General features: G+C 38.2%; 1 protein-coding gene across 1 annotated transcript in view; it reads right to left on the reverse strand.

The window, feature by feature from the left end:
• LOC310942137 (receptor-type tyrosine-protein phosphatase mu) overlaps nucleotides 1–12,408 on the reverse strand; it is a gene marked incomplete at both ends in the record, with an annotated part of 191,606 nt that overhangs the window by 101,120 nt on the left and 78,078 nt on the right. Inside the window, 1 exon segment of the mRNA XM_083907444.1 lies at nucleotides 4,527–4,820. Coding sequence (XP_083763570.1) covers nucleotides 4,527–4,820 — 294 coding nt within the window.

Below are 12,408 nucleotides of genomic sequence, written 5' to 3' on the forward strand. Positions count from 1 at the left end.
GGGAAATAATGTAAACTGGTGGATTAGCATGATCACACTTTCTGTTCTATTTCTGTCTTTTAGTGTTAAGTAGGCAGTCAATGTACACACCAGCTGTTCTTCCTGTTCCAAAGGTCAATCACACCCTCACTGGACAATGCCAACACCTGGACACTGGAGAGTCTCCCTGTTATACAATAACAATTTCTATTTATTTAAATATCATAAAAAAAAAAAGATATGATATCTTGTTTGTGCCAACAAGAAATGAAGATTCCCGGGCTGTAAATGTGAACACTTTTTTGTGTCCAATATCAGTCCAACACAGAGATTTTAGAATGGCTGAATTAGACCTGTATAGATCTGAAGAATCTGTTTGCTGATCCTGTGCACATTTGATAAATCATCTGAATAGTTTGAATGTCACATTGTCAATAACATGCATTCTTATTGCTGGTTTTGTTCTGCAGAAACGTCCTGGCAAGAACCAGACACAAATGGTTTTGGTTTTTTTCCCCCCCCTGGCACCCTAGAGGCAGGCTTATCATGATGACAACAGAGAAGCAATGTGTAGCAGCTTTTGTATACATCTCTCTCTATGCATACACATGGCAGCCACTGAAGAGCAGCCGTCTTTCGATTAGCTGTTGCTTACATTTTAAGCGACTTGGGGACTCCCCGGGGCAAAAGTCATTAGACGCCATCACCAGGTAGCCATCACTCCTAGAAAACTACAACAAGCACGTTTTCCAACACTGCACATGTAATCCATATCATTGGTTGTGCGTCTACATTTGTTTCTGTCTACATCTCTTGCAATGGGAGGCGACTACACCCTTTCCAGACTTGTACTCAAGCTCAAATTAGTCCGAGTTGCAGTTACCTGAGAAGTGAATCTCTGTGAAATACAATCCATAATGTGAAAGCTTACATTTACTGGATAATTATTAACTTAATTAATGAATTATATTAAGCCTTCATTCATGTTTGTGACCCAAAGCAGATTACACTACAAAGGGAAACAATGTATAGCAATACTTTAACACGGAGAACTAGACGAGTAGTTGTTTAGAGTTTTCCGATACACTTTCCCAGGGCTGAAAATTGTTTCTCAGCATGAGATGTACTCTCAGCCGTGTTGCTGAAGTGCAGAGCACCCTGCTGTGAACCTAAGGCGTCACCTAATAATATAGTATCTGCCTTCAGAAAACTCTGAAGTGGTAAACAACTTCACACAGACACAAATTTCTCAAACAAGGGTAATGTACACTTTTCTCTTTTGGCTCATGTTTAGTAAGTCATTTCTGGTCAGTAGGAAAATAACAAAATGACAAATTGTTAACAAATTGAATGAAATTCAACACTGAACATACAAGAGGATATGTAACAGCAACAATGTTGTTTGAATCATCCCGTGGCCACTGAAACCCAACAAAATAACCTTCCAAAAGCAATCACAGGGCCTTGGATAAGACATTCTTTTGATGTTCACTCAGAAAGTAATGAAAGTGCTTCATGGGAGAGAAACCCTTTCAAGGCTGCCCTTTTCTTCCTCCTGAGTCTGTAGTGAATTGGTGGCGTCCTTGCATTACATGTTCCCTATTTTACAGAAGATTGAATTAAAACATCCTTTGTCATCAGAAACATTGCTCAGTTTGCGAAGTGACCGAGGCCTGGCTATGAATAATTATGTGAGAGGCAGTGCTCTAAAGTGGCCACAGATTTTCATTAGCGCCTCCAGACAGCATTGGGGGGAGAGGGGAGTCTGTGGGCCTGTCTGTACCAACAGTGATGTATCACTCAGCCCCAGTGAGTCTTAACCGTTCAATTAGGAGTTCTGCTGAGGCCCAGCCTGTCAGTGGGAAAGACCTGCAGAGAGCCGGACAAGATCAAGAGATGCTTCCTCAAACACACTTCGGGAACAGGGGCCATCAATCTCCAAGACTGTGACCGGCAGGGTCAGCCAAGGGGCAGGACCCCCTGCAGAATCTGTGCCTGGCTCGGAAGGCTGTGCAGGTAAGGCCATTCATTTCTATCAGCCAGACTAAAAATGAATACGCTCTGACCTTCACAGTGAGAAGGATGGCGTTACACTGTGGCCAGTGAGGGGAGAGAAAACTCATTTTCATCAGCATTTCTCTGGACACCAAACGGCATTAGTGCGAAAAAACTGCTGAGGCTAGGTTTGTTTTGCTCCCAAAGTTAGCATCCCAGCACAGCATGGGAATTTAGCTAGTTAATGTTGTGAGAAGGGGGTAATTTGTACTAAATCATCAGGCATTCTCAAAGTGTTTATGCACATGTTTGGGTTTGAATGCCCACACTAAAACAGCAATACTGATCCAAATTTAAGGTGCCATTCTGCTTCACGCATGGTATCAATCTGGGTTGTTGTCGATTAAGAGAAATTAGAATGAGGATGAGGACGAATAAACAAATAGTTATATGTATCATGTGGCTAGGCAGCTTTTTGAGCTTTCTACAAATCATGTCAATTATTGTGAAACATGGTTGTTCCAGAGTTTAACTTTTTACATTGGCTTGTATTCACATCTCTAATTGTTCCACTGTGGAATAATATATATATATATATATTTTTTAAAGTGATCATTTGTTTCCATATTTCATATGAAGAGTTAATGAAGATATATAGGTGAGAACAATGAAGACATAGAGGCCTTTGTCCACTATAGAAAAATAATTACCGAAGTCTACTGGCAGTGACATTTGTGGGAATCGTATTAGCTGCAGTTATTTTTCATTAACATAAAATGAGGAATTAGAGAAAACACAGTGGAGCATTACTAACAATGAAGCCCTGATGGCTATTTATTGTATGCAGGGAGGTGATTTGCAAAAGCTGAACTTCTAATGTTTTGTATGTAAAGGAACATCAGGATTGGTGCAAACTCAAACACAACCAGCCTTAGGCAACAGAAGCAAAATATTATGTTTTCGAAATGTTGAAAGAATAAATTGCTTGAACAGCTTTGACCGTTCATGTGAATGTTGTAAATTGCTGTATCTGTTTATTAAATTGTTGCACTTTTGCTCTCTGTGCTATCAGATGTAATTGTGGAGTAGTTCCATGTGTGCCAACACTGAACCTTGTTTTCCAGCTGTAATAGAAATCCTTATTATTATTATTATTATTATTATTATTATAAAAATAATAATAATACTAATAATGTTTTTGGTGGCTTTGTGTGTTTGTCTGTTTGTGCTTCCACACTTGCAATTGCCAATATGACCAACAGAGGCCGCCAGATGCTTGTTGCGTGAATGGGGTGAAGTCTGCCATCTCAGATTGCCTTTTTTGTACATGCAAAGCATTGAATGGCACCACATTGTATCTCCCCAAATATAAAATATAATATACTAAAATATAACTAAACCCCTAAACCACTATTGTCAAGTGTAAACTACTAAATATGTGTATCTAGTAATGTTGTGTGCAGGTGCAAATCTTTGAAGTTTACAATAAAGTACTGAAATATACAATTTCTGAAATCCGTGTATCTACTGCCTCTCTGGTCACCTTACTACCTTACTTATTCCTAGTCCACACGTAGCGGAATATTTCAAAACGAGAATCTTTTCTGCAGGTTTTTTTAGAAAATAAATCAATAAAAATAAATTAATATATCTCCACCTGCATTATGCATATAAACCCTGTCAAGTGCTGTCATGAGCATGTCAAACGGAGGAGATTTTGTCATGTGAAAATTATCTCTGTTCATCCTGGTCCAAAACCAGCGTTGGACAATTCTTGGTCTGTGTCGCGGAAGTTAAAGTTTGCATGAGTTGATCTTTTATTGAAAGTGAAATGCTGCCGACATCAAGAAAGGGAACAAAAAACTTGCGCACTCACTGCATAGCACCTTGCTTTGTGCAATGAATGTGCCTTACATATAAAAAGTATTATTAAATCTAGATAGAAAAATAGAAATACATAAAACGTGTATTTTGCATAATTATATTTTCTCTCATATTCATTTTTTTTTTACATTTAATTTTTTTTAATTCATTTTAATTTGGCTTATTTATTACATACAATTGAATTGTGCATTTTCTCAGCTCCTTTGTGTATGTGTATGTGTAAATCTGGCCATAATATCTTAATTGTATATATTGAGGTGTAAGCGTGTATATGTGAAGTACTTTGTATTGCATTTTAGATGTATGATACTATAGTATGTACATACTATATACATATTGTGTTCATGTCCTTCATGATTTAATTTGCATCAAAAAGCAGGGTCATCTATAATCCTGTCATTAAACTTGACTAGAAAAGCCTAAATACATTTTCGATTGCAGCTGATTCTTTGTAATGTCTCAGGTAAAAATTATTTCAATGTGTTTAAGCGTAAGGTCAACTTCACAGTAGATTTCACATTTGAATATGAATGGATGAATGCCACTGAGGTTTCAAGTACAAGTTCATCAACTCTAGTTTTAAGTTGTATCCCTGTTACACTGTAAACATTTTTTAGCACTTTACTTAAATCCCAGTGATGCTCTAAAGTCATTGTTTTTTGTCTCACCAGCACATTTGGTCCTGGCCCTCAGGGGGGGTCCTGGTGCTCCAGTGCCTCCCTCCAGAGGTCTGGTCAGCAGAACGCTGATCTCATACTCCGTGTCTGGGTCCAGATGGCCGATCTTGTGTGTGGTCTTGTCTACAGGCTGCAGGTCGTACATGGTGCCCGACACGGTGCGGTACTCCACCTCCCTGTCAACAATCGGGCCGTCTCCATTGATGGAGTTGGCGTTCAACTGGATCCAAAGATAGGTGGCACCAACAGCGGTCAGCTGGGGTGGAGCTATAGGCACCGGAGGCTCTGAAGAAAGAGAAAGTTAATGGTTAGCGTCTTGTCCACAAAGAAAACAATTATATATGTTTAATTACTAAAAACAAAAAATGTATCTTTTAAAAAAATTTAGCACATCAAAATTGTCTTTGGGAACATATTCCTGTTTTCCAATAAACACGATATTTAAGGAGAGCTTAGTTTCAGCTTGGCAAAATGATATGGCTCATCATGTGTAGTATAGTGACTGACTCATGTAATCAGTCACAAGTTGATGGCAACTTCCAACTGAGTAAAAGTCACCCAGAACTTGGTACAATGTATTGATTTCCGTCAGAGGCCTTGTATGGAAACACCTGGGGTTAACTGACAACGACAGGTATTTTCACCTTTCTCTTTTGGTCAAAATTAAGGAATAGAAACTGCAAAATACAAATTTACTACAAGACCACGTGGTCACCTCCAAATTGGCTTCCTCAGGCAGTCCAAACGTGTGGAGATTGTGTGAGAAATTGAGTATAAGTCTGGAATGGGTGTAGTCACCTCCCACTTTCAAGAGGCGTGACCAACAGACATAGATGAAAATGCCACGAAACGTAATTGGATAGACCTCAAACCTTTCAGACCAATGATCTGGATGACGTTTGCAGAGCGAAGGAAAACATGTCAACAAACACGTTAGTATGTCGATTGGTTCCCTTTTTTGTTGATTCAGAAGTTGCCCAAAATGGTATTCTTGGCATTTCATTCAAAACGGCATAGGCTGAAGACCTGTCCATGGAGTACACTGGCTTTAACCTCAGTGTCAATTGGAATTGGCTCCCACCATGACCTCAAAGGATGAGCAGAGCAGTACTTATAAATGCTTTTAGTAGGATAAAAAAACACTCTGCACTTGATGCAGGCTGAGTATGGGTATGTTAAACTTCCTTTGTTATTTCGTTTACACTAATGGAAATGGTTTCAAATGCAGTCACAGGGACCTGTTCAGCAGTATAGGAGGAAGAATAACAGTTGCAATCTCGTCAGTGCAGCCAGACTGGAGGTGAAAAGCTGGAGCTTAATGTCTACTATGTCTTACAAAAGTGTGACACCTTGAGTTATATAATCCATAATTATTGATTTGTGAAAGACGTAAAGGGTTTCAAAATGATTACAAGTTTCAATATTTGTCATTGCAATGAGTTAAGACTATTTAGTTATGTGCATAACCTTTCTATAAGTGGGCTTTCAGCTACAAAGTCTCCAAAGGCACAATGCAGACTAATCAGTGAGTTTAAAGTGAACCCAATGAGCTAAAGATTTAAATAATCTCTTAAGATGGATAACATTTTACCCCCCAAATGATGGAACATTTGAGTTCACTGTGTTCCAGTTGAGAAGTTGGAAAAATCATGGATGCAAATGTGTCTCAGGCTAGCCCATTGTTAGATACTGTATTGTTAGCAACAACAGTCGCTAACCGTGATGGGAATAACGGCGTTATAAATAACGCAGAGGTGAAGTCGGGCGGGTGCTTAGTCGACAACGAAAGAGAGACCGTGTCTGACGAAGTCATTCTGAGGCTGTTCAAGTCCGACACTGAAGAAGACCACTTCAGTGGTTTTAGTGTGCGGGAGGAAGATGATGATAGATGAAGATAGTACTTACATTACGTAAAAACATACGTACAGTATGTCTGTTTTTTCTTTCTAATTTACACTAAAGAGTAAATCTATTTATTATTTATTTTTGGTACATTGCTTAACAAGCATCATTTCATTTTGCTTAGTTGTGGTCTGTTGAGGTGCAATAAATAAGTTCAAAAGTTCCAAAACATATATTGTGTTATTTTTATCAATCCACTCCATTAGCATAGTAATTATAATATCTACAATAATCCATCACTATATTGGATGCTCGTCTCACTTTCCCACAGCAACGTTAAAATAGTTTAGATGTGTGCACTGTGGATTTTCTGCTTGTATTGTATTGAGTGTCCATTTCATTATAGTATTCAGATTTATCAGAAATATTTGAACACGCACACAAGTTCCGTCAAAGAGGGGTGGAGATGGGCTCCACATTATTTGACACATATTTGACAAAAATTACTTGAAAGTAACGCAACAGTTACTTTTAAAATTTGTTACTCAGTAACTACTTTAGTTACTTTCTGGGAGAAGTTACTCGCATTGTAACTAGTTACTTTTTTAAAGTAACTTACCCAACACTGGACTTGCGAACAATGCTTAACATTTTTCACACACTTAACAGCATAGGTCTACGGTTAAAAGTAATACAGTATGTACTACTGATTTACTGTAAAACAAATAATGTCACACATGCTATTAATGGTAAAAGTAGCAGTGTTTGTGTGGTAAAAGCTATCTAAGGAAGAGCCGTGACATCATTTTATACACAACACAAACACACAAACTACAGTGGCTGGCAAAGCTGTTGTTTTTCGGTGTAACTGAATCATTAGAATCAGTTAATTAAAAAAAAGATTTGTTCACATTTAGTGAACTTCCTGCATGACTGAAGCGCAGACTGTCTGACACAGTCACTAAAATAAAATATGGCTGAGCGGATTGTGATTCGGTTCATGGTCACCGGCTTTCAGCACAAGGTACTATCACAAATGGAAAAACAAAAAAAGTACAGTTGAGACTAGTGCTTGTACTGTATAATGGAAAAGCGCCAAAACATGCCTGAATATGCCAAACAGGATCATAACACTCGGGTTTGTGCACTGATAAAAACAAAGGTTAAATTGTTTTGAGAAAAAACTGGTCCATTCAAACGGAATTTAAAAAATTAATATCAGTGTTGTAGGGCGATGGCTGGAGCATCATGATTTTGGGGCTGCTGTACCTTGACATCTCAACATCATGGAGGGGGATAAATTAATTGCAGAGTATTTTACAAGACAATGCCAAAGGATCTGTCCACCAGTGAAGCAGCTGAACAATAACCACAAACATGGAAATAAATCTTCTTTGAAATGGCTTCAAAGTAATAACATCCACTTGATGGAGCAGCCGAGTTACAGCCCTGACCTTAACACAATAGAGTTATCCTGAGCATGTCACAGCAGACATTCAAAGAATATCTTGATCTATTGTAAGTCTGAGCGGCAGCTTTTGGAGTTTATTGCCGCAACCACTTAATTAAAGTCAAGGAGTTTGATTATTTTTTTTCCCACCTGCACTGTGAATGTTTAATGGTTGAGGCCAACAGGGATAAATGGGTATTTGTGCCTTTAGCATGAGCACATGGCTTTTGATTTCAATGAACAGATCAGATTTTCAAAGGTTTGAAAATGTGCAGATTCCATTTGTATCTAATTTCTTTATTATAAATACCAACTTTAAGCATGTACAATTAAATACTTCTTGTTCTATGACACAATATAATTTGATATTAGTGTTGTTATGTTCCATAAGGTCCAATGTATAAAATTTAGGTGAAATCATTTTCATTTGTCAAAAATGTTAAGGTGCGAAACCACAGATTGCATGAATTTTAGTTTTTTACCCCTGAATAAGCATGTTATATTTATATTAGGAGTCAAATCAGTTCTACATAACCTGTCATGTTTTAACAGTAGCCCACAATGGACAAACATAAACAAACATAACAGATTTGATGCTTACCCTCGGCTATGGTTTTCAACACACTTCAAAATAAAAGGTGAGGTGAGGGATATTCAGCTACAACATGCAATTTCACCAATAAATGTTGCAAACATTTTACATCATATATCTTTAATAGTATTCAAAATTGGAGCATATTTCACAATGTTTAATCCCTTTATGTTTATTTCAAAATAAGTCAAGTCACAAATGATATTAATAATGACTAGAAACTGTATAACACCTTCCAAGCTTCATCAGTTTAGCAGGACGTGTCCCTCGACTCAATCTCTGCTAAACGTGTTATGTTTTTTACATCAGTTTCTGTTTAGTGGTTTAATTGTGTGATTATTTAAAAACTGCTAAAAAAATAAATATCCATCTAAATCAGTATGGGTCCTTTAAATCAGTATTTCCCAAAATACTCTCTACCCAACTATTGTGACCCAAAACAAAATATCAACCATGACCAAAGAGCAAATGTGTGCACAAATTAGAGACTTAAGCCATATTTATGACACTTAATATTATTTTTGAATAGGTAAACAGATAATTTCCAAGAAATGTTTGGTTAATTATTAATTTAAAGCCTATTATTTAAAACGTATACACATTAATTTTCACTAAAATAGTTGGAAATTGGCCCCACATTTGTTTTGGGTGTTCGTGACCCATCTGTAGTGTTTAAAGGAAGGTACCGATGTGGATCCAGGATTTAGTTTTATACTGTTTTTAACTTGACAATATTTATTTCAAAGTTCAATATCGACAACAACAACTCAAGAATTGTACGTAGGTTTGTTTGACCTTGGCACAAGTAGCACTTGTAGCACTATACTAATGTTTACAAATGTAGTTCTGGCTCCATGCTACAAATATTTGTCCCATCTTACCTCAACATTGTGCCATTTCTGTTTAATGAGAATATACGGGACAAAAGTGCAGATAATTGAGATGCAAAATTACAATGCACCCTCTCGTGTAAATTTCGTGGCCGACGTGAATGTTGCACTGATTGGATGCATGTTCGAAAAATATTTAAAGGGCGTAAATAAAAAGGGCGAAAATAAAAATGTGCAAAGCCTTAAGAGCTATGACGCACAGTTGAAGCACAGATCTATGAATGTACCCTTGTCACGTACTACAATAGTTATATGTCCCAGAGGCCTATGATGCTAATGAGCACACATATGTAACAGAATAATGGCATTAGTTGGTGGGCTGCTTGTCATGGAGCTGTCATGGTGCATCCTTGCAGATTAGGAGTAGGTTGAGGTGTCCTGGTTAGGAGCGGAGGCTCTCCCCTGGCAGGGCAGATGGTTACACCACAGTGACCTCTATGCATGTCCCTGAACTCCCATTAATCTGTGCTCCCAGTGTTGCTATGTCAAACATCACCTAAAGTGAACTGGCTAATCCAGCAGGTCTTTGTCACACTTGCATGCAGGGCCCTGCTCTGCATGTGCTGGAGCCAGACGCAGGAACAAGGCGACCCCAAAAAACCGGGTTCAACCACATACTTATTTTGATGGCTTTTCATCTTAAGTCTTAAAAGGGGTTTAACCGAATTAAGGGGCAATATGCTGAGATTCATTTGAACAAAAGAAAAAAAGTACAGGCTCTCAATGTAATAAAATGGTGGTTTATCTAAAACATTGCTTTTGTAATTATGTTTGGCATTTGTAATATGAAAACACAAAATGAAACCAAAACATAAAACAGGTCATCTTGTGCAGGTTTTTGAAGAACAGATGATTCCACTTGTGTGGTTCTTTGACCTTGCGGCTTTTATTTAGACTCTTAAGAATAAGCAGATGACATGTACAATCAAAGGAGAATATATTTTTTTTTTTTTAAATATCCTACATTGAGGCAAGGGTAACAGAGGATAGTGACATAATTAACCAATAGCTTTTAATTAAAACCCTGTGATGCACATGAAAAAACGAATATACACTGATATTTCACTTTATGATTATGTGGATTTATCTTTTTTTTCTATGATTAGATATGACACAGTCAGGATACATAATGCAGGCCTGGCCTCTTCAGTGATTTAATAGATCTCATTCTCTGCAACGAATACTGGCTTATATGCACAGTGACGCTTTGACGCAGCGGCTGGCGTTGTCACTTGAGACCATTTCTGTAACAACACGGCTAAGTAGCATGATGTATTGTAACAATAAGCATTTCATTTAACTTTGAAAAGATGCTGCTTCAAAAAAGCAATAATAGGTTGTGGTGATGAAATAATTCCTGTAGGTGCAGTAATCCTCTGTTCAACAGCCGTAGCAGACGGATTAGCGGTGTGAAATACGCTCAAGTGCTGGAACACTTTAGGATATTAACAACTCGGTTCCCACTGTTAAAGCCTCACGAGGCAGCTTTGCAGCAGTGGGGGCCTGTGGAAACGGCACTGAACCAAGTCTGTCCTGGCTGAAGCTGGGCTACGGCGCGTGCACAACAGTAGCGGACATACAGCTGTTGAATGGCCGAGCAACAGCTGTGCCCTCCTTCACTGCAGCACCTGCCTGCCAGAAAGCACACAAATGCACATAAAATGGCACATACACACCCTCACTGCCAAGCACATGGGCCAATTTTCAAATGACAGATAAGTAGAGAACTTTAACTGCAACTTCAGGGATCATTTTTAAGAAGCACTGTCTAACATCTTGGAGGTTTTATTGGAATAATTCTAAATACTATCCATTAGCATGTTTTTGGCCAACTTAAGAATCTCCTAAAAAAGGGAACCAATCACATATGCTGCTTTTTCCATTATACAGTTCTAGCATACTGTACATGCTTCCAATACCAAATCAAATGAAATACTGTACATTTAAGTGGCTCTGTGGTGCAGTGTGGATAGATCAGTATTTGCTTTCTACAACAGCCAATAGGAAATCTCATCTCTCTCACAACTGCTCTGTGATTGCACAGTCTCCCATCACAGGCTGAAAGGATATACAGAAGTCTAGGTCTCTCTTAGATCACTTAGATATACATTATGCTGAAAGGTAACTATAAAATTACTGATCAATAATGAGAAAAACAATATCCCAGCTTTAAGTTGATGCAAACTAAATATTTGCAAACGTTGCTGGTGAAACATGAACTGACATTTTTTATTAACTGACAATCAGAAGTGAGAGAGCTGCGGGCGACAGACTGCACACCTACTAATTCTCAGTGAGGTAACCAACTCCTTTCACCGTGTCACACTGTGCTCACAATCATGCCATGAGCGGCATATAATATCACAGTTGCTCACAGAACATTGGAAATTATAGCCCGAGTTCTTTCCCAGAATGAAAATGGTAACTTGGAACCACAGCAGTAATAATGCATAACAAAAAGCAAAACAATAGGAACAAGTTATTATTTGGCATTTTTACCACTTAAACGATTAACTGGTTCTCAAATACTTTAATTTATTCAGGGTTCCTAGGCAGTAATTTCCATGTCTGGATAAGTATGGAAAAAGGGGAAAAAGTATGGGAAAATGTTTGTGTTAGTGAAAAGTTACTAATGCAACATAGCCTACCTGTAGATGATATGAAACTAATCAAGCTGGCTGTAGAATGGTGTCGAGTTACCATGGTTACTGCTCGCCGTGCAACTGAGATTCTCATTTATTTTAATTTTTTACATACGTGTCGTCGAGCCAGGCACCTATTATCGGCAGTGTCAGTGTCATGGGTCAATGCAAGTTAAGCGTCTAACAATTGGTATTCAGATGTTTAAAGCGGACCTAGACCGGAAGTTCCAATTAACGCTCTGTTTGTATGACGCAGATACACACTAAAAACACACTAAAAAACAAACAGTTCAGCCATTGCTGAGAACGCTGTGTTTTATTGTAATCTCGGGCTCAGCGAGATCTCTGAAAAAACCTGGTCCGGTTACCTAAACAGTGGTTCTCCTGAACAGCAGATTGTCCTGCTCCGGGTACATCCGGTTGCGTAACATTGAACCACAGAAGAAGAAGAACGTCC

The sequence above is a fragment of the Microchirus variegatus genome (assembly GCF_963457635.1).
Source record: "Microchirus variegatus genome assembly, chromosome: 21".
Lineage (NCBI taxonomy): Eukaryota > Metazoa > Chordata > Actinopteri > Pleuronectiformes > Soleidae > Microchirus > Microchirus variegatus.